Genomic DNA, 22,060 nt, shown 5'->3' on the forward strand with positions numbered 1-22,060 from the left:
TATAAAAATAAATGAATACAAATTAAAAGAAGATTAAGGCATTTGTGGTAAAACAAACTGTCTCTCCACCTCCTGGTAGCTAAGAGTATGAAGTTGTAGGTATTTAGATTTCACATTTTTTATTGTCTGTTCAGTTATATTGTCTGTTCAGTATAGCAGAATTAGATTCAGGTGAACAAATAGTCTACAGTTGTTTTTACTTTGCAGAAATTAGTCTATAAAACATAGAAGTGTTATAAACTCAGGTAGTTAAAAACTCTGGAGTCATGGCAGAGGAGCTCAGTGATCTGTTGTCCAATAATATCAGTGTTTCTTCTCTGTCTACAGGCTGAGAGCTGAAGCTGTAACTGGTCAGTTAACCAGGAGAAAATTAATCAGGAATTAATCTCTGATATTGTTGGAGGGTTGAAGCTAATTATTCTTTTAAATAATTGAGTAACATGACCATTATTTTCTTAATTAACTGATTAATTGTCCGGTGTAAAGATGTCAATGTCTCAGTCAGAGCTGGAGCTGACATCTGGAAATTGTTCGACCAACATTCCAGAACACAAAGATTCAGTTCCTGTGACAGAAGGAGAAACTGATTACTAATGACTGATGCGTTACTGTGTTCATCACTTTAACGCTGCAGCTGGTAAAGGTGGAGCTGATGGTAACTACCTTATATACTTATACTGTAATGTACTTTACATCCTGCTGGGTAGCTGGTGGATTTCCCACTGGGATCGACAGAGTCTGATGGTTCTACGGGGTTTGATTTGATTCATCTGATTCTGGTAAGGAACTGAAGTTATCAGGTACATGTAGTGCAGTAAAAAGTACACGGTTTGTCTCTGACATGGAGTGAAGATTGAGTAGCAGGACACTGAAATGCTGCCATGCCTGTCCACATCTCCCTATGTGTCTGACTAAAGTCACATGACTGTTGGCACAAGCACATGAACACATCTGACTCTGTGTGATTCAGATTAACGTTTGTCGCCTCCAGCTGTGTGTGGGTGTGATCACAGTGAGGTGTTTGCCCCTGATCACATTATGTAAATGAGCCTCCACTAATTATGGATTTAACAGAGACCAAGGCCGAGTGTGTGACAGGTGTTAAATCAGGACTGACAGCTGTTTGTGTTCAGCAACACTGCTCTCCTGAGTCTCACTGAACACAGGGTGTGTGTGTGTTTGTGTGTGTGTACATCAGTATGATCATCATATACCTCCGTACCGATTAATAATCAATATGTGAATGTGGAGCTGACCTGTCTGCAGGTTAACCTACACAAACCATGTCATGACTTTCACACCTTCTCCTGTTTGAGCCACAACATTTGTTCCTTTTCTGTCCACCTTGACAACACAAGAGAGCATGTCAGAGCTACGCATGCCGCTAATCAAGTTACACAGCAGGAGTGCACACAGAATACATTGAACAAACACCACCACCAGGGACAGAGGTTGAGATCAATAAGCTCAGACTACTCCACCACACATTATACACTGTACTTCTCATACTGTGGCACAACATATAGCTCACTACACTGACAGGGAGTTGCTGAGCCGAGCAGGTTCCTGTCAGTGATGAAGACCAGCTGCAGCTGAACTAGTCTCACTGGGTTAAACTAGCCAGGGGTGTGTGTGTGTAACATAAGAGACATTTTGTCCAAGTTTAATTAAGTGTATTCCCCCCCCCCCAGCACAATCTCTGTTCTGAGGAATTTAATTTACTGTGTGTGGGCGGGCTGTCTCGGACCTGTCAATCACACACTGACCTGTGTCTCACCCCCAAAGACTGCTGTGTGTGTCTTTCTGTGGTTGTGAGGACAAGCTAATTTATGTTAATGAGGGTCCTCACAGAGACAGAAGTACAAATGTGGGGTTTCAGGTGTGTGTTCACAAACAACTGAGGTTTTAGCAGGTGTGGTAACCATGGTAACCAACCACATGGTCAGTCACACAGGAACTTTTAAACTAATCTAATTAACTGCTCTGTGTGACATCATCAGTGATGTCATCCTCTAGTGTAATCAATTAATTAAACAGTTCTAAATGTATTAATCTGATTTTAAACAGTCATGTTAACATCACTAATGTTGGTCACCAGTTTAATTGTACTAGAAATGGCTATCAATGTTTTTATCATCATAAATTTTTTTAAACGTGTGTTTATCTTTCATCTTTGAGTCAAAGGTGTTGATGAAACACTACAGCTCCTTCACTGACATGATGTCCAGCTCTGACTGCTTTATCTAATTATATTACTGTGTATTATATAATATATAAGGCAAAATAACTTCAATTCGTAAAGTCTACTGGAAATAGTTTCTAACAGTAAATCGCTTTGTTAAGGCATATGCTGAATGTAGAAATTTGTAAATTCAAAAAAGTAACTATTTTCTTCTGCAAAGTCAAAGTGAACATTTCCATTAAAAACTCCAGAGAAGAAATGGGATTTTTTCATTTAGTTCATTTAGACGTGATATTTTCCAGTTTCCTCTCAGACACGTCCCCTCTTTAATTCCTTCCTGGGGGCAATCAACACTGACAGTGAAAGGGCCTCAGGAGAACAAGATGAAACTGATTAATTCATGAGGTGAAAACATGAGATTAACCTGGAATTTTCAAACTGAGAGGAGGAGGAGGGAAAGGCTGGCAGTCATCCATTACTGATGGCTGCTTTTTATTTAAGGTGGAATCTCCTCTTTAAGGTGTTCCACAGGTATGTTTAAAGGGTCGTCCATCTGTTTTTCATATTTCATCTCTATCTCAGCTCTCGACCAGGCCGTCCTCCGAAATGGACACTGGGCATGGCCAGGATGATGCACAGCTCCAGACCCCTCCCACACGGTCTGCTAACCCCCGCCCTTCTGTCTCAGACAGGTGAGGAAAACAAGCGATTAAAATGGCATTACAAGAGTGAGTGTTGAATTTTATATCTATGACAAAACCACGTTACGATGCTGTAAGTAACTGTTGTGCCACGTTTCTAGGTTGGATCCGTGGGGGACTGGTAACAGAACAGTTCATTGTTTACTTTTGTTTTCAGCTCCTAACAGCTGGTGCTGTAGTGGTTGGAGATTTGTCTTAGAGTATGGACACAAATCCTGAGGAACATCTTTGTTTTCTCACATTAAGGTAAAGAAATGCTGAATGTTAGATTGCATTAAGTTAAAGGGGGCTGTGATGTGATGACATCATTTTAGCTCACTATAAAGTTCAGATGTTTGCTACGGTAAAGCATGATGAAGCAATGTGACTCCAAGTTACAGTGAGCTGAACACTTGAGGGAAAATTCCAGACAGATTTCCTGTTACCGAACCCAAAACAACTGTTCCTAAGATCATGACCAGAAGTCAAAGCACAATGATCCCCACCAAGGTGTCTGAGACCTCTGCAGCTCAAGGTGTTCCCTGAGATATCGCATTCATGAGAATGGCACAAACAGCAGGACAATTTGAGACATGGCCCCAGCCACGGCTGTTGCCAATGCCGAGGTGTGAACACAGATTACACTAAGTGCCTTGTCTGCAGCAGGCACTCTTCATTTATTACTGTTACTGGAAACATTTCTAACAGAGATTTGAGAGCACAATCTGTCAGGCAGGTCTGACTCCTGACTGCTTATTTAAGCTCCTTTCACATTCCAGTTGAAGTTTCCTTCCCAGTGACTCAGACCTAGTGTGTCCACAGCAGTTTGAACAGACCAGACCAGATCTGGGCCACCTGCATATGTGCTCCTAGGTCAGATTCCTCTCCGACCTCTGACTGTGCGAGCACCGTCAGAATAGTCAGATCAGAATCCATGTGGTCGTTTTAACTTCTCTTCCTCTGCACATACGGCCTGTCGTCATCATTCGGCGCCGGCCCCTCACAGATCAGTAACAATAAACATGCAGAGCGACGACAGCGACGGGGTCAGAGGAGAGACCAGGATGTTTGACATGTGGTGGACGTTTATAGAGAAGCTTCTGATCAGGCCAAACTGGAAGGAACATATCATAACCCAGCAGTTTGGGAGGAAACTGGGCCATATGGCTGTTGCACACACGACCTGGTTGTTATTCTTGTGCGCATGTGGCTCACATTTCAGTTCCATCTGTGCATGTGTGGCAGTTTAGGAGCTAAGCGGTGTTCACACTGGGCCGGGTACATGGCCCTGACACACATGGACAGGAAGCAGTGACACACAAAGGTCAGAACCAAGCATTAAGGCCTGAGATGTGCCTTAGTGCACAGATGATAAGCTTATACAGGGTGGGCCACGGAAAAATAGCCCGTGTACTCAAGAGCGTGGTATTGGAGGCGGGCTACTATTCTGTGGCCCACCCTGTATATTCTGACTCTACAGAGCTGCAGTTTCGTCTGTCAGAAACACCTCAGTGTTCAGTACTGAAACAGATCAGGACTATAATTAGCAGCTTAATTAGCAGATGTCAAAATGACTGACAGATTGAAGTCTTACCCTGAAGCACGGTGTGTGTGTGTGTGTGTGTGTGTGTTGCTTTGGGCGACAGTGTGGAGGACTTAAAGAAAATCTGCTTATGAAGATCATCTGAACATGTGAGCATTTGTAGGTTGATACAGTTCTTGTTATTGAAGCTGCAGACAATGACATCACACCTAAACCGGCTTCCAATTGGCCTGTTTCCACACAGCTGACAACGTTACGCCTGAGGTTCAGTACTGAGACCATCTTTATAGAGTAAAATCCGGTGCGGGCATGAAAACCACAAAGTGTGCTCTGGTCCTAAACAGGATTTTTCAAACTCAAGAGTTGCACTGATCAGTCAACAAACAGAAAATTATTCAGCAATTATTTAGTAATCGATTAATCATTTCAAGCTCTTTGAAGAAAACAGCCAACTGTAAGTTGGTAAATGATAAATAGTTATATGCACTCGTCTTTGGATTTAGCAAACTCCAAGTGTTTTACACTGTGTTTGCCCATTCCCACCACAGTCAACAGACGCAAACCACGAACCGAACCGTTCACCTCCATCTGCTCCTGACAGATCAGACAGCTTGATGAAAACACACACACAGTTAATTAAATGTTAACAAGCTGAGGAGACGGTCTCACTGTTCCTGCGATGGTGCTCAGAGTCAAACTGGATTTATTCTGCAAACACAGAAGCAACAAACATTGTTACAGGGGATTTTTGGTAAAAACAACCAAACACATCAGTACTAAAAGAACATGTTGTGTATGTCTGTGCAGATTCACAGTCATCCAGGTCATATTAAACTGAAAAAACTCACCTCCCATCCATTGAAGCCTCTTGGATGAGAGGTGAAACGTCTTTGACCTAGAAATCTAAGTCCAGTTGAAGTTTTTTCAGTTAACATGTTGTGTAGCTTCATCATCAGCACTCAGATGCATGAAACAAAACAGTGAATTTATTCATGTTCACAGTAAATTATTTTCTTTGATAAATGTGTCAAGTTTCAGTGTAATGAAGCAGTGTTTATTCCCTGACAACCAAACAGGAAGCAGTTTGTTGTGAATTTATGAACTAGATGTGATCTAGATGAATTTATTAAACTGTGTGTGTGTGCATGTTTCTCGAGCAGTGTTGCGTTTCATTTCCTGTTTGCAGCGTTCACCAGCTGAAAGCTTCCTGTAATACACTCTGTGGTTTGAGAAATAATTCTGAAAATAGATTTTATCATTTATAAGGAGAGAGGAATGGTGATGTGGTGTTGGCTGCAAGGTCTACATGCAACCTAATGGACATAAAGACCAGGAACATCTGGGTCAGGCGATTTGATATAGTCGCCTGATCTTACACAACCTTCATGACACAGCGTTCTCGAGTCACAAAACACAAAGTCGAGTTAAGTCCCTGATGCTTCCATTGTAGTCTGCAGATAAATATGAAAGTTGAATATACAGCTGGAGGCAGAGCACACAGCTTTTAGACACATCTTTGAGCTTTATCAAGACACACTGATATAACACACTACACACCCAGGCGTCAGTTTATTAGGAACACCTGTGCCAGACTGAGTCAGCCTAATCCAACAGTCCAGCAGTAAATCCTCCCTCTCGAAGGTGATCATGTTCAGAGGTGTTAGTTAACCTCTGTGATTACTGCTGAGGCTGCGGGTTGTGCTGTCGTCCCCTCTCAGTGACACAGAACAGAACAGTCACAGCTTTGCTTTGGCACCATTGTCACCATCCTGGTTCAGAGCTCTTCCCTTATTAAATTAGCAGCATATCCAAACCTGGCTTTTTAAAAACAGCAATACTCCTAATGGTAACAGTTCCCCCCTGCTTCCAGTGTTTGTGCTAAGCTAAACTCTGCTAGACCCCTCAGAGATAGAACCAGTCTGTCACCGGTTCGTCTCCTGACAATAAACATTCCGGTTTCAGAAGCTGAAACATGAAAAGAAGAAAACCGGCTGCAGCTGTTTTCATTCATCAGGAGGTTTTTGGGGGATTAGAATGTCCACTCAGTAGTTAATAGGAATTCCTCCTTAATACCAAACAAATTAATTAGAGGAGGTGACTAACTGGGCCAAAGAGAGAGAGGTGGCTGAGAGACACCGACAGTCACTGGAGACTCCCAGGCTGCCAAGGTTATTAATTATTGATCAGTCAGAGAAACATCTGGAGCTGTTACTCCATCACCACCACCTCCTCCTCACTAAAGAAAGATTTAAACATTTTGAACATTTACCTCTGCCACCTCCTGCTCCTCTAAAGACAAATCATCTATATGACAATGTATAAAAATTATCTAGAAATTGACCGAATTACATATTCACAAAGGTCCTGAACCCACAGATGTTACTGACTCCATCACCTCCACCCTGCAGCGCCACCTTCAGGACAAACTGAACACATCTCCTGTCTGCAGGTCTGACGGCAGCGGCATTGGCTGAGGCTCTGAAACTGAAGAAGATGAGGATGATGGGTTTCCATGGCAACAGCAATCAGCAGCAACATCACAACGGAGCTGACTCAGAGAACACCACCACAGGTACGAACATGACATCATCATCAGGCCAACCAGGTTGAGTCATTAATCTCACCTGTCTCATCTCCTCTCCTGTAGGAACCAGTGAAGGATCATGGGAGAAGGAGCAGCACCTCCTCGCTCCTCCCTCCTCCCTTGCAGCATCTCCTGCTGGTTCTCTCCACCTCAACACTCTGCAGCAGCACAGCTCACTATCGGCCAGCCGTGAGTCACAGCTGTCAACTAACTGGATACCTGACCATTGTTAGCTTAGCACTGTAGATCTGTGGGTCAGCATTCCTTATTCATGCCTCCTCAGCACTATGTCTCCATGGCTCTGCCTCCTCAGGTTTGTTGGACCTTCCCTTTATGGTCATGCCACACTCCCTCCTCCCTGTGGGCCTGCCCCCTGCCAGCGTTGCCATGGCGATGAACCAACTGAGTCAGCTGAGTAGTTTGGCAAACATGGCCAATGTGTCACAGGTCCTGAAAGAAGAGAGCAAGCTGAGAGCTAACAGTGCTAATGCTAACATGTAGAATGCTAACATCATTTATATTTACAACGATAATGCTAACAGGGTTAATACTAACCAAATTAAAAGTAACAGTGCTAATGCTAAAATTGTGATGGCTCTAATGATAACAGTGGCAACAGTGGACTAGCATTACCGTACTTAGTCTGCAGACTAAAATTTATACTGCTGAAAATATTATTTAAAAAGCTAATACTAACAGGACTGTGTGATAACGGTAGCAATGCTAACAGTGCTAATGCCTTTTTTTCTAAAAGGTATTAGGCGAATAAGGAGAAAAATCACTCATGCTAATAGTGTTAATGCTAATGCTATCCTGTGTTTAGGAGAAGTTTCCTACAGGAAGCCCCTCCCCCTGCCTCTCCCCCAGCAGTGATGAGCTCCACGCCCAGGAACCAACTAGCCAATCACCTTCCAGAGCATCTTTGGCCTCATCATCCTCTGCTTGTCCTGCACTCACACAGGAACCTGGTCAGCACACACAGAGACACACACATGATCATGTTATTAATGAAATAGGCTGTTTCTTCTTCTCTGGTCTGAATGTTTCCTGCACAGATGGAGAGACTGCAGAGCAGGAAAACATGAAGAAAGTGTTGTGGGGAAAAGGTATGAGGGTGTTTCTGTGACATGTCCTGAGGTGATAGGACTCAAACCCAAGTTGTTGTGACGTTTTATTTATGGTGACACGGACCCTCTCTCTGGGTCAGCATTCCTAATTCATGCCTCCTCCATCAGCCCTCACATGATCCACCACTTGTTTCTGTTAGGAGGAAGGTCTGTTAGAAGTCCTGTTTCTCCTGGAGCCCATACTCAGATAAAACACATCAAGTCTGGATTGGATTTGAACTAACAAACACAAAATTACTTCCACGTCCATTTTGTTGCACCTTCATGTCTTTACTTTGTTTCTACCTGCAGATGGCCTGTTGCCCCACTCTGATATCAGACTGACCTATGAGAAGCTGCCACTTACCTCTCAGCCACCATCTATCAATGAAGCAAACCCAGCTTTTGCTCCCTTTCTATTGGTTGATGGTCTGTCATTCATGGAGACGCTGCTGACCAACATAGAGGTGACAGTTGCCGGAATTAACATAATGCAGGCATGATAATGTAGAGGCAATAATCCAGATACAGAAATGATAAAGCTGGGACAGTAACATAGACATGATATTACAGAGACAGTATCACTGAGACAATAATGTAGCAATCATAAAGTAGATATCTGGATGTGGTTCTCAGGGCCTCCTCAAGGTGGCGGTGGAGAGTGCATGTGCCCAGGATAAACAAAATCAGCTGGAGAGGAAAGAGTTAAAACTGGAGTTGGAGCGAGAAAGAAGCACTCGGCAGACGCTCCAGAGACAGCTGAGCTCAGAGCTCCAGACTCAAGGTGAGACGGGTCAGAGAAGAGAGACAGGTCAGAGGGTAAAGGCAAGCTGTGTTAGTACAGGTACTGTACTTTGGTATGGCCCTAACAGACACATTGTAAAGTATAAAACTCTAGATCAGTATTTGAATCAAAGTGTGGGTGTAATCCAGACCTTCTTGTGTGTCAGTGTCGATACAGAGGATGCTGAAGAAGGAGAGGAAGGTGAAGAGGAGGCTGCAAGAGGCCTTGGACTTTGAGTCGAGGAGGAGAGAGCAGGTGGAGAGGGCGCTGAAGCACTCCAACTCCCTGACAGGTGACACTGCTCCTCCTCATTTCTCTTATACAGTATCTCTGCTCCTTCTGTGTAGTCCTCCTGTTTCTCCTGCTGCCCTCATGTCTCCTCATCTGAACTTTTCTCAGTTTCCTCCTGGTGACAAGGTGAAACGTAAGAACCAATGCTAGTAGAAGTATTCAGATACTGCAGTAATGTCAGAACAACCGTATAAAAATGCTCCATTACAAGACCTATGTTCAACTGTCCCCTGTGAGTTTCATCCTTACACTGTATCACAGTGTGCTCCGAATCTAAAAATGTGTTAAAGTGCTGTTGATGTGAAGGTTATTTTCTCTGTTAGTAGTTTGGTCTACAAAGGCAGTCAGCTTCACAACAGCTTGGTATTCTGTTTGTAGGTTTACAGAAACCAGCTGACAGCACAGGAAGCTAACATAATGCTAACCAGGCTAACATAGCCAGCACTGTGTCGATGTGTTTTCAGATGCTGTGACTCCTGAGTGCGAACTGGAAAACAAGCAGCAGGAAATCTCTGCAACTCAGGGTAACAGCAGCACTCACCTACAGACTCAGGTCTGATCTTGGTAGTGGCAGTGCAGGAGTTCAGTGGTGTTTACACCAGAGCCAGATACATGAATGTGAAGCATCAACACAAAAACATCAGAGAAAAATGTGATTCAGTTCCGAAATCAAGCTACAAACAGCAGTTCCTATAAACAGAGGGGTGGTAGTTCTGCTGACAGTCACGAAGTGTGCACAAAGACTTCTGTCTGAATTCCCAGGCTTAGCCACACTGAGCGACTGTACTGACATGTGTTGAAATGTGAAATTGAATCAGGAGACACAGCAGAACTAAACACTGCACAGACACATGAACACAGTGTTTACACAACAAGGAGCACAACACTGACATGTTAATATGATTCATTCATCACAATAGTGATGCGTCACAGAGACGCTCACACTCCCTGTGTCGTATGTTAAGGATAATAAGGATAAGGATAATCACCTTTATTGGCCAAGTCTGTTATACACAAGGAACCAACTCAACCGATGGCTCTAACGGGGGGGTTCAGTGTCTTGCCCAAGGATACTTCGACATGTGGACTGTTCCTGTGTTTCCAATTAACAACTTGAGCTTCAGTTTTTGAAGTAAATCCAGCACTGACCCTTGTTGAGAAAGCACTCCGACGTGAAACGATTAGTACATATCTTCAAGAACATTTCCACAATAAATATGTGATATCCACTGCGTCTTCACTGGCTCTGAGGATGGAAGTAGGTAGAGATTTTTGTGCAACCAGCGACTGACCGGTGGCACAAAAAATGGACCGGACCTATGGACAGAGTAGGAGAAGGCTCTATGAAATGTAATGCCACGTCATTTCGTATGATGCCATAAAGAGAAACAAATCCAAACAATGTGTTTGAGGAGGGTTTTTTTACAAATGTGGACAAAGCAAAACAGGCAGGGACTGTTCTTTTCTCATGATTTGTGTGTCTCTACACACACTGGAGACCCATGTGAATGTCAGAGACTGCTCTTAAAGGGAATTTTACATAATGTGTGTCTTTTAAATAAATGAAACTTTTTGTTTCTGCAGAGAACAGACTGTTCACCAAACCTCTACTGCTCTTCTGAGGCCTCACATCTGCCTCTCACGCCAGGATGGACAGATGAACCAATGGGCGGATGAACAGATGGACAGATGAGGAGGAGGAAAGTGCAGAGCTATAAAGAACTGAAACTGAACTGGACATCTGGACCTCCTGAAACAGAAACAGAAAAACAGATTATGGACAGCTAAATAAAAACATCAACAAAAGAAAACCACAGTCCCATCAGACATCTCTCCTTTTACCAGTGGTGGAAGAAGTACTCAGATCCTTTACTTAAGTAATATTAGCAATACCACAGTGAAAAATACTGTTACAAGTCTTTCATTCAAAATGTAAAAGTAAAAAAGTCTTAGCAGAAAATATACTTAAAGTACCAAAAGTAAAAGCACTCCTTATGCAAAATGCCACTGTTTACACAGATTTACATCTTATTGTCTGATGTATTATTGCATATATCACATTTAATGTTGCAGCTGGTAAAGGTAGAGCTAATTTTAACTAAATTATATACTTATAGTGTGAATTATTGAGTAGCTTGTGAATTTTACACTAAGGATCAATAAATCTTATGATTATACTGTATTTTGTTTTATTATCCTCTTTCTGAAAAGTAAGTAGTAACTAAAGTTATCAAATAAATGTAGAGTACAAAGTACTTTTTTTTTTTAAATGTACTACACTTAAGTATAGTATTTGAGTAAATGTACTTTCCACCGGTGCCTTCTACTTCCTGTTTTGAAATAAGTGTTCTTATTGTTGTCATTACTAAACTGAGTAGAACATTGTGTGGAAAGAAGAGGATAGCCTGAAGGGGCGGAGTTTAATCCTGTTGTTATATGACCACCCCTGGTGTCATTAGATACAACACCTTGGCATGCCAGCCATGCCGGATCTGAACTGTGGGCGTCAAGACCGGTTTAAAATGGACACAGAAACTGAACTGGAACCAGCTGAAAAACTAGGTGTTGATTGTTCCCACCTGTAGGGGGCGGGGTCAACCTGAACCCATTTTTATAAACTTGTCTTTAATGTTTACTACTGTCAAACTTTAGCATTTAAGCTTGTAGATGTTGTAGTACTGGTACTACTGGCAGTAGCACTTAGTTTAGTAGCAGGCGTACTGTTACTGTTCATTTGTTGGGGATCATAGTACTGAATCTTAATGAGTTTTAACCTTTAATGAGCTTTTAACCATTTTCACAATTGAAGACTTGCAACCTGAGAATCCGGCTGGAATCGAGGTTAAAATCTCAGACCTCCTAAGTGACATCACCACAGACTACAGTGTAGTATGACATCACAGTTAGGACAAAAGCAACATGCTTAATGAGGTGTGAACACTAAAAAGCTTAACAAGGAAAGACTCACCTTTTTAAAACATTTCACCACAGTAGTGATGTAACTCTTACCTGTAGGGTGGTGTGACATCACAGCACGAGTGGGGTCTGCAACAACCCCCAGCTCTTGACAATTTCTGATCGATTGCTTAACAAGTCGTCCATAAGGAGGTGTTCTTCTCCTACAGGTTGCTAATATATTTTTCTTTTTTATTTTGCATCATTTTGATCAAGCTGTAAATGTTCTTATTGTATACGTTGTGAACAAACTGCAGAATAATGTTTAAGTCTGAGTCAGTGTTTAGCTAGTTTATGTCAGCTGTCATTAAAATAAACCTTCATGTTTATGTTCTGTCTGGTAACTGCACCTGAAAACATAACACCAGAACTGGTCTTAAAGGTTGCCTGTAGCATGGTACTGGTACCTCTACTGATGAAAGCAGGCTACATGGGTCTAAGTGGCGCATAATTGAGACACAATAAAAACAAAGGAAATCCGCTCTGTGATTGGTCGAAACACCAACACATTCATTCATTCATTTTCTACTGCTTAGTCCCTGAACGGGGTCACGGGTGGGGCCGGAGCACTGAGTCTTATTTTACACTATAAGCTTTCCTGCTCTATTATGCTGAATATTACATTCTAACCAAAAAAAAGTAGTAAACATAAACAAATTAGAAACAAAAACAGTCAAACACCCTCTTTGATGTTCATCCTGCCAAAAGAAATAAAAAATTAAAATCAACTTTGTGTTGGAGCTGCTGATGGGCAGAGCTTTGAGGCCTCATTATCTTCACAAACATCCTGCTCCATATTCCATCAACACACTCAGGATAATTACCTGACAGTCGTTAACGCACTCAATGGTAATTTGGAGAATAATTAGCCAAGTTGTCTGTGAGTGTTAAACATGTTTTTGTTGTCAACAACAAACACCCAGTTTGATCTCTTAATGAGCTGCTGCGTGTTAACAAGCACTCAGATGACTCCTGTATTGAGTCGGCCCTCAACGAGATTACCAAACACTAATCAGTGCAAACATGCTGGTAACACACACACAGCAGGTTCATGTAACTCTTTGCATTCTCATTATTTTGGTTTAGTTAGACTTAACGTGCCTCCTAATTAATACACCATCTAAAAACAAATATCAAGTCTGAACATATGAAGGAGGTCAGACTGGTTTATCTCACCCAAAGATCTGAAAGTCCAACTCTGATCCAGAACTCTGCTGCAGGATCACTGAGACTTAAAGCCAGGGTCCAAACTGGTGAAACCTTATAATAAAATCCTCTCGTAAACACAGTCAAACCTTTTTATAAGCCAGAAAATCTTCTCATATGTTTGGAGGAACAAAACACAGGAAAACTGTTGTGTATAGAATTAATTCACAGGGAGAATCACTGCAGTGCCAATCATCATTTATTATACAATATATTGTAATAGAAAGGTTTTGAAGGGCGAGACACAGGACCACCTTGATTTGGGCCTCTGCAGAAGTTGGTCAGGTCAGTCTTCTCGGGTCCTCACATACACCCACACTCTCTCTCTGGTCAGCTCTGCAACTAACTATATGGCTATTTCCCAGCTTCCTGCAATTGTTCAGGTCTTGACGTCCATCGGGCCCCCACCCTAGTTACACTTCTCTATTTTGGTTCGGGGGGACTATACAGTGCCTTGCGAAAGTATTCGGCCCCCTTGAACTTTGTGACCTTTTGCCACATTTCAGGCTTCAAACATAAAGATATAAAACTGTAATTTTTTGTGAAGAATCAACAACAAGTGGGACACAATCATGAAGTGGAACGAAATTTATTGGATATTTCAAACTTTTTTAACAAATAAAAAACTGAAAAATTGGGCGTGCAAAATTATTCAGCCCCCTTAAGTTAATACTTTGTAGCGCCACCTTTTGCTGCGCTTACAGCTGTAAGTCGCTTGGGGTATGTCTCTATCAGTTTTGCACATCGAGAGACTGAAATTTTTGCCCATTCCTCCTTGCAAAACAGCTTGAGCTCAGTGAGGTTGGATGGAGAGCGTTTGTGAACAGCAGTTTTCAGTTCTTTCCACAGATTCTTGATTGGATTCAGGTCTGGACTTTGACTTGGCCATTCTAACACCTGGATATGTTTATTTGTGAACCATTCCATTGTAGATTTTGTTTTATGTTTTGGATCATTGTCTTGTTGGAAGACAAATCTCCGTCCCAGTCTCAGGTCTTTTGCAGACTCCATCAGGTTTTCTTCCAGAATGGTCCTGTATTTGGCTCCCTCCCTCTTCCCATCAATTTTAACCATCTTCCATGTGCCTGCTGAAGAAAAGCAGGCCCAAACCATGATGCTGCCACCACCATGTTTGACAGTGGGGGTGGTGTGTTCAGGGTGATGAGCTGTGTTGCTTTTACGCCACACATAACGTTTTGCATTGTTGCCAACAAGTTCGATTTTGGTTTCATCTGACCAGAGCACCTTCTTCCACATGTTTGGTGTGTCTCCCAGGTGGCTTGTGGCAAACTTTAAACGACACTTTTTATGGATATCTTTAAGAAATGGCTTTCTTCTTGCCACTCTTCCATAAAGGCCAGATTTGTGCAGTTCTGTTCCACACTGATGTCCTGTAGTTCATCCTCAAAATAACAAGTTAAAACAACAAATAGTAATAATGTACGTGAAAGCGATTCTTCAGTTTTCTAACCCCCCCCCCCCACCACACACACATGAGATACAGCAGAAACCAGACAACTGTTTAACAGTTTTGATCAGCACTCATCAGTGACTGAGTATTTTACTGCCTGTGTCATGATTCTGTCTTGCCTGTTTTCGTTCTCAGAAACTAATCATCCAACTAATCATCTGTTTGTCCCAGTTGCACTGCGCACTAAGGTGCTGCAGTGGTGTCATGCCACCAAGATCACTTGTCATCCTGGTGTAGCATGGGCCTGCTACACCGTGCAGAGACAATTTTGGTGACCAACAGTTAGAGAGGACATCCGGGAATTCGTGGCCGCCTGTTTGGACTGTGGCCAGGAACAAGACTTCCACTAGCAAACCTGCGGGTCTGTTGTGTCCCCTTCCCGTGCCCCAGAGACCTTGGACCCACATCTCTGTGGACTTTGTCACTGGTCTATGTCACGAGGCAATACCACTATTCTCACCATTGTAGACAGGTCCTCCAAGATGGTTCATTTTGTGCCATTACAATGCAAAGAATACTGTTGTTTTAGTGCTTTTAGATCTCACAGCAGCCTTTGACACCATTGACCATACAGTCCTCATATCCCACCTTGAACATTGCGTCAGCTTGCGTGGTGCTGTGCTTAAATGGTTTATTTCTTTTCTGACCAGTAGGACCTTTTCAGTTATGATCAATGACTCTACCTCTGCAGTAGCCCCTCTCTCTTCGGGTGTTCCCCAAGGTTCAATCCTGGCGCCTATTCTTTTCTCATTATATATGTTACCGTTAGGCTCAATTATTTCTAAGCATAACATTCATTTCCATTTTTATGCTGATGAAAATTTACCCAATAATGTGCAGATTTACTTGCTGTTGATGCAGAGTGATGCTAATGCACTAGTCCCCTTGCACAGGTGTTTGGGTGATATTAAAGAGTGGCTCACACAGAACTTCCTTCATTTAAATGAAGGGAAGACCGAATATATCGCTTTCAGCCTGGACCCACTCACACTGTATCCGGCCTAGGAGCTTTAGCCCCGTTATTCACTCAAACTGTGGAAAACCTGGGAGTGTTATTTGATAGCAGCCTCAAATTTGACAAGCAAATTCGTTCGGTGGTCAAAATAAGCTTCTTTCAGCTGAGGCTCCTAGCAAAGGTGAAACCTTTTTAATCTTGAGCCGACCTAGAAAAAGCCATTCATGCCTTCATTAGCTTACAACTTGACTACTGCAATGCCCTATATACTGGAATTAGTAAGCCTCAACTCCATAGGCTCCAACTCGTACAGAACGCGGCTGCTCGGCTACTATCAAAGACTCCAAAGTATGCTCACATCATCCCGGTTCTTCAGTCCCTTCACTGGCTTCTGGTACAGTTTAGAATAGATTTTAAAATTTTACTGTTTGTGTTCAAAGCCATTAATGGTCTTGCGCCAGTCTATTTGACCGATCTTTTAACCATTTATACCCCAGTCAGAGCGCTGCGTTCCTCTGATCATGTGTCTTTAGTTGTCCCGCGGGCAAGGTATAAAAAGTGGGGAATGTTGTTTAACTCATGGGTAAACATCCCGAGTGACTTCCTCCTTAGATGGGGAATGGATATAGCTGCAGCCTTATGTGAACTGTTCGTGTGCTCTGTTCAGGTTTAGAAAAAGGAAATGTGCGCTAGGTCAATGTGACCTAGAAGTTCATGCAATGGACATTTTAGACAATGCTCAGAAGAAGGGGTGTGGAGCTGGCATGAGACATGGCTCAGGCCATGGAAGGCTGAAGAAGAGAGAATGAGAATGCTACTGTGAAAGTGTGCTGTAGACCTGGCTGGGGGGGTCGGGGGAACGCTGACTGACTGTGGGTTGACAGACTGACTGGTGCTTCTGACAATCTTCTTATTGAATACTTTATCTATCCCACTGCAGGTGGAGTGATTCTGGTCTCTGTTCCCTAACTACCAGATGGCTTAGTTAACTACTACTCTGTTCAGAATAATTGTAATATTAAATGATTACTTAAATTGGGATGATTTGTCTGAATTTATTTAGTCTGCATCACACTCTAGCCACGACATGGGCCAACATTCACCAGTCCCAAGCTCCCGCCTACCAGCCTGGCCAGAAAGTCTGGCTATCAGCTCATGGCCTCCCTCTCCGGACAGAATGTCACAAATTGATCCCTAGGTTTATTGGTCCCTTCCCCATTTCCAAGGTCATCAACCCTGCCGCTGTCTGTCTCCTCCTGCCCAGACATTTCATGTCCCATGTCAAGCCTGTTCAGTCCAGTTCTCTTGCTCCTCCTCCTGTGCCTCCACCTCCTGCTCACATAATTGATGGGGGTCCTGTCTAGACCGTCCGGTGTCTCCTGCGGTCCCATAAACATGGCCGGGGATCCAGTACCTGGGGGACTGGGAAGGTTACAGGCCTGAGGAGAGGTCCTGGGTTTCTTCTCGCCATATTGTGGACCCTTTCCTTATCCGTGACTTCCATTGGGCCCATCCTGATCAAGCTGGAGGATGTCACGGGACATCCGTGTAAGGGAGGGTTCTGTCGTGCTTCAGACCCTCCTTCCTGGCCCCCACCTCCCTCCCTACTTGGCCCTGTTCTGGTTTTGGTTTGTGTTTGGATGTCTGGGAGCCATCCTTGTGGGGGGGTACTGTAATGATTCTGTCCCACCTGTTTCTGTTCTTGTGCTTTTATTTTGACATTACTTCCTCTTTCTGTTCCACCTGTTTTCACCCCTTTATAAGCAGCTTTCCCCCATCGGAAAGCTGCCAGATTGTTCTAGACTCCAGCTCTGACTTTCCAGCGTTTTCTTGTACCTGATATTCTTGTTCTGACCCTGGATTGCTTGTTTGACCACCATACCTTGCCTTATCCCCACAGATTCTGATTGCCTGTTGTGTACCGACCCTGGGATATTCCCTTTCTGGCCTTCACTGCCGTGGTTCCCTCGGCTGTATGTGTTTGCTGGCACTGACCTTGGACTATATTATCAACCCGATTGTGATTCTGGACTTTTGTACTATTGGTTTTGTTGTTGGAAGTAAAGATACTATCCTTTGTATTTGTTTGTGTGGCATTATAAGTGAGTTCACTACAGACACTATTTGGCAGCTTCACTTGCCAAACCTGACAGTACAATCTGGCCAACATGAACTTAGCCAGCGAGCAGGACCAAGACTGGTGGGTCCACATGGAACAAGCCCTAACCATCCAGGAGGTTGCCCTGGGCCCGATTCAGATCGAACTGCACTGTGTGCATCATGAGGAGGCAGGCAGCACCATGGCTGGGGCTTATGCGTCTCCATCACCTGTTACACAGGAGCCTAAGCTTTCCCCACCAGAGCGTTATGGAGGTGAGGTCGGAGAAAGTCGGGCATTTCTCACACAGTGTGAAATCATATTCGAGATACAGCCATCAGCATTTCCCACTGAGCGAGCAAAGTGAGTAAGTAAGTGAGTTCACTACAGACACTATTTGGCAGCTTCACTTGCCAAACCTGACAGTCTGCTTCAATTTGATCCCAGCTGTGAAACTGCGCCCCCTGCTGCAGCATCACAGGACATCACAACATGTCACCTCGATACAGCAGGTCAGATATCGTCATGAACATTCAGTTGCAGATACTTTCTGGAGTTCTCTTTAAATAACTGTAGATTAAATCACATGCAAAGACATTTCATCACATTCTGAGTCCAGGCCGTGGCTTTCAACATACTGCACAGAGAAAATACTTCAGAAACACACAAACGACCTGTACAGGTCATTACTACTGCTGCTAGTACTACTATTCACAGCATTAGTCTGTCAAGTCTTTTGTGTAGTTCATGTGTTTTACAGACCTACAACCAAAAACTCACACTGGAGCCCCCGCCCTTTAAACAGGAAATATAATACTGCCAGAGTCAGCTGTGAGCTACACACTGAGTCTTCAGTGTTTATACCCTGTGTCACCTAGGTCTGCACCATAAATCATTTTGTGAGCGTGCTTTAGATCCGCGTGAGATCTCAGTCACACATGACAAAGATTCTGCAGTGTTTGCATTAGCAGGGAGATGCCTTGCATCAAACCAAGCACTCCCTTTTCCTCGCTAAGCAGCATTAACCAGTAACCACAACTAATAACTACAGAGTGCTATTCAGCGCTAGGTACACAGGGCAGTCAGCGCAACATTTGAAAAATAATTGCAGGGCAGTACAGAATATCTTTCATAATGTCAAACACATTGGATTTGGAGCAGTTTTATTCCGAGAAGAAGCTCTATCAGGCCTGGTTGGCTCATGGGACTCCTGAAACAGCTGGCAGGTACCGAGAGGCTAAGCAAGACACAGCCCTGGCAGTCGCCATGGCAAAAACTCAGGCCTGGGAGGAGTTTGGTGAGGCCATGGAGGAAGACTTTTGGTTGGCTTCAAAGAGATTCTGTAGAACTGTCCGGCGGCTCAGGAGGGGGAAGCAGTGTTCTTCTAACATTGTTTACAGTGGAAATGGTGTGTTGCTGTGTGATGCCGTCGGCTGGTGGAAGGAGAACTTTGAAGATCTCCTTAATCCCCCAAACATGCCTTCCATAAAGGAAGCCAGGGCTGGGTACTCGGAAGGGGACTTGTCCATTACCCTGGCTGAAGTTGCCAAGGTATTTAAGGAACTCCTCGGTGGCAAGGCTCTGAGGGTGGATGAGGTCCGCCCCAAGTTTCTCAAGTCTATGGATGTTGTGGGGCTGTCTTGGCTGACACACCTCTGCAGCATGGAGCGTGGAGCTCGGGGATGAGGAGAATCCAGCTGATAGTCAAACCTCAGATTCAGGAGGAACAATGCTGTTTTTGCCCCAGCTGTGGAACACTGGACTAGCTCTATACCCTCACTAGGGTGTTGGAGGGTTCATGGGAGTTTATAGGATCTGGAGAAGGCATTCAACCGTGTTCCTCATGGCATCCTGTGGGAGGTACTTTAGGATTATAGGGTGCGGGTGTAGTGGTGAAAAAAATAAACCCTATTCCAGAGGAAATATGTAATGGAACAGTATGTAGCTCATATAGACCTTATTTGGTATTAGCTGATGTAAGTGGTTATATAATTAATACTTAGAATCCTAGTTAAGGCCTAGTATGGTCAGAGATGAATTCTCTGTGCCAGAACATTGGGAGTCAACCTTCCTGTCTTCCTAGAATGGAGTGAGAAGGGGGGTTGCAGAGACGTCAAGGGGGACAGAGTCCAGCTGTTGAGAAGTAGCTATGTAGCTGAGCTGGTAAGGAGAAGTGAGCCTGAGGGAGCCAGGGATAGAGAGGAGATGACCATGCTGCAGTAACCAGTAGACGAGGTACCTTCTAGGGACCCAGCCCGCTGGGGAGAAGACGACTGACTGGGGCTGACTGACCCAGGACTGGTAACAAAGGACCTGACCTGACCTGACTGACTGGTGCTCCGACCAATTTAGGCTTTATCTATTTCATTGCAGGAGGAGAGTCTCTGTCCTCTGTTCTCTGTTCCCTAACTATAAGATTGTCTGTTTAAATGCTACTCTACTTAGAATAATTGTAATATTAAATGATCCTTTAAATTGTAATGGTTTGTCTGAATTTATTCAGTTGGTATTTCACTCTTGCCACGACACGGGGCTTGTTGTTACGGGCTGTCTATTCCCTGTATGACCGGAGTAGGAGCTTGGTTCACATTGCCGGCTGTAAGTCAGACCTGTTTCCGGTGCATGTTGGACTCCGCCAAGGCTGCCCTTTGTCACCGATTCTGTTTATTATTTTTATGGAGAGAATTTCTAGGTGCAGCCAGGGAATGGAGGGTGTCTGTTTTGGTGGCTGCAGAATCATCTCTGCTTTTTGCAGATGATGTGGTTCTGTTGGATTCACCAGTTCAAGACCTACAGTGTGCACTGAAGGGGTTTGCAGCCAAGTGCGAAGCGGTGGGGATGAGAATTGGCACCCCCAAATCTGAGGCCATGGTTCTCAATCGGAGAAAGGTGGATTGTCCTCTCCGGGTTGGGGGTGACTTGCTCCCTCAAGGGGAGGAGTTTAAGTATCTCGAGGTTTTGTTCACGAATGAGGGAAAAATGGAGCGGCAGGTTGACAGATGGATCGGTGCGACGTCTGCAGTAATGCAGTCTCTGTACCGGTCCATTGTGGTGAAGAAGGAGCAGAGTCATGAGGCGAAGCTCTCAATTTAATGGTCAATTGGATACATTAGTACCTGTATCGACAACATTGTGCTCACCATACAAGTCAGGAGGTTCCCCAACCAGAAGCCCTGGATAAACAGCCACATGCTGCGTGCTCGCTCTCATGCATTCAGATAAGGTGTTGAGACGGACTACAAAGCTGCAAAGTACAGACTGAGGAAAGCCATCACAGCGGCCAAGAGGCAGTACAGAGAGCAGCTGAATGGCTTCTATTCTACTGCTGACTCTGGACAGATGTGGCAAGGCCTGCAGCACATCACAGACTACAGGACCACCACCAGCATCATCAGTGCTACAGACAGCCTGCCGGATGACCTCGACACCTTCTACACCCGCTTTGAGACCTCCAGCCACAGCACAGAGAGGAGGCACACACACACCGAGACCACCCAACCCCCCACCTCCCCTCCACTAACTGTCTCACCAGGCCAGGTACGCACAGTCCTGAGGAAGCTCAACCCAAAGTGGCAGGACCGGACAACATCCCTGGGAGGGCTCTCAGGGCATGTGCCAGCAAGCTGGCTGATGTTCTCACCACCATCTTCAACCTCTCCCTCAGCCAAAGCATCATTCCCACCTGCTTTAAAACCACAACCATTGTCCCCCTTCCCAAGAAGAGCCTGGTCACCTGCCTGAATGACTACAGGCCAGTGGCACTCACCCCAATCATCCGGACCTCATCCACCCCCAGAGCCTTGTTTTGAGAGAGTGGTGCTGGCCCGCATTCAGAGCAGTATACCGGGCACCCTGGACCCCCTGCAGTATGCCTACCGGCCCAACAGGACCACCTCAGATGCCATCGCGGCTGCCCTCCACTATTCCCTTTCTCACCTGGAAAATGGAGACTCCTACATCAGGATACACTTCATTGACTGCAGCTCCACCTTCAACAGAGTTGTCCCCAACAAACTCACCCACAAACTGTCCACACTGGGTCTGCACCCCAGCCTCTGTGACTGGCTCCTGGACTTTTTGACTGGCAGGCCCCAGACTGTCAGGATTGGCAATAGCACTTCTGCCAGCATTATCACAAACATCCGCACCCCACAGGGATGTGTCCTCAGTCCCACCCTCTACACCCTGTTCACCCATGACTGTGT

General features: G+C 44.3%; 1 protein-coding gene across 2 annotated transcripts in view; it reads left to right on the plus strand.

The window, feature by feature from the left end:
- LOC109967962 (dachshund homolog 2-like) overlaps positions 1 to 11,086 on the plus strand; it is a 15,204-nt gene extending 4,118 nt beyond the window's left edge. Inside the window, exons 5-14 of one of the 2 annotated variants that reach the window (XM_020613904.1) lie at positions 2,765 to 2,874; positions 6,855 to 6,977; positions 7,053 to 7,178; positions 7,303 to 7,436; positions 7,813 to 8,095; positions 8,408 to 8,562; positions 8,732 to 8,879; positions 9,046 to 9,171; positions 9,635 to 9,694; positions 10,755 to 11,086. In XM_020613904.1, coding sequence (XP_020469560.1) covers positions 2,765 to 2,874; positions 6,855 to 6,977; positions 7,053 to 7,178; positions 7,303 to 7,436; positions 7,813 to 8,095; positions 8,408 to 8,562; positions 8,732 to 8,879; positions 9,046 to 9,171; positions 9,635 to 9,694; positions 10,755 to 10,792 — 1,303 coding nt within the window. In that variant the 3' untranslated portion in view covers positions 10,793 to 11,086. Of the gene's footprint in view, positions 1 to 2,764; positions 2,875 to 6,854; positions 6,978 to 7,052; positions 7,179 to 7,302; positions 7,437 to 7,812; positions 8,096 to 8,407; positions 8,563 to 8,731; positions 8,940 to 9,045; positions 9,172 to 9,634; positions 9,695 to 10,754 lie in introns of both variants that reach the window. The other variant, XM_020613905.1, reaches the window with a different exon arrangement.
- The last annotated feature ends 10,974 nt before the right edge of the window (positions 11,087 to 22,060 follow it).

Source organism: Monopterus albus, unplaced genomic scaffold, assembly GCF_001952655.1.
Source record: "Monopterus albus unplaced genomic scaffold, M_albus_1.0 scaffold140.1, whole genome shotgun sequence".
Lineage (NCBI taxonomy): Eukaryota > Metazoa > Chordata > Actinopteri > Synbranchiformes > Synbranchidae > Monopterus > Monopterus albus.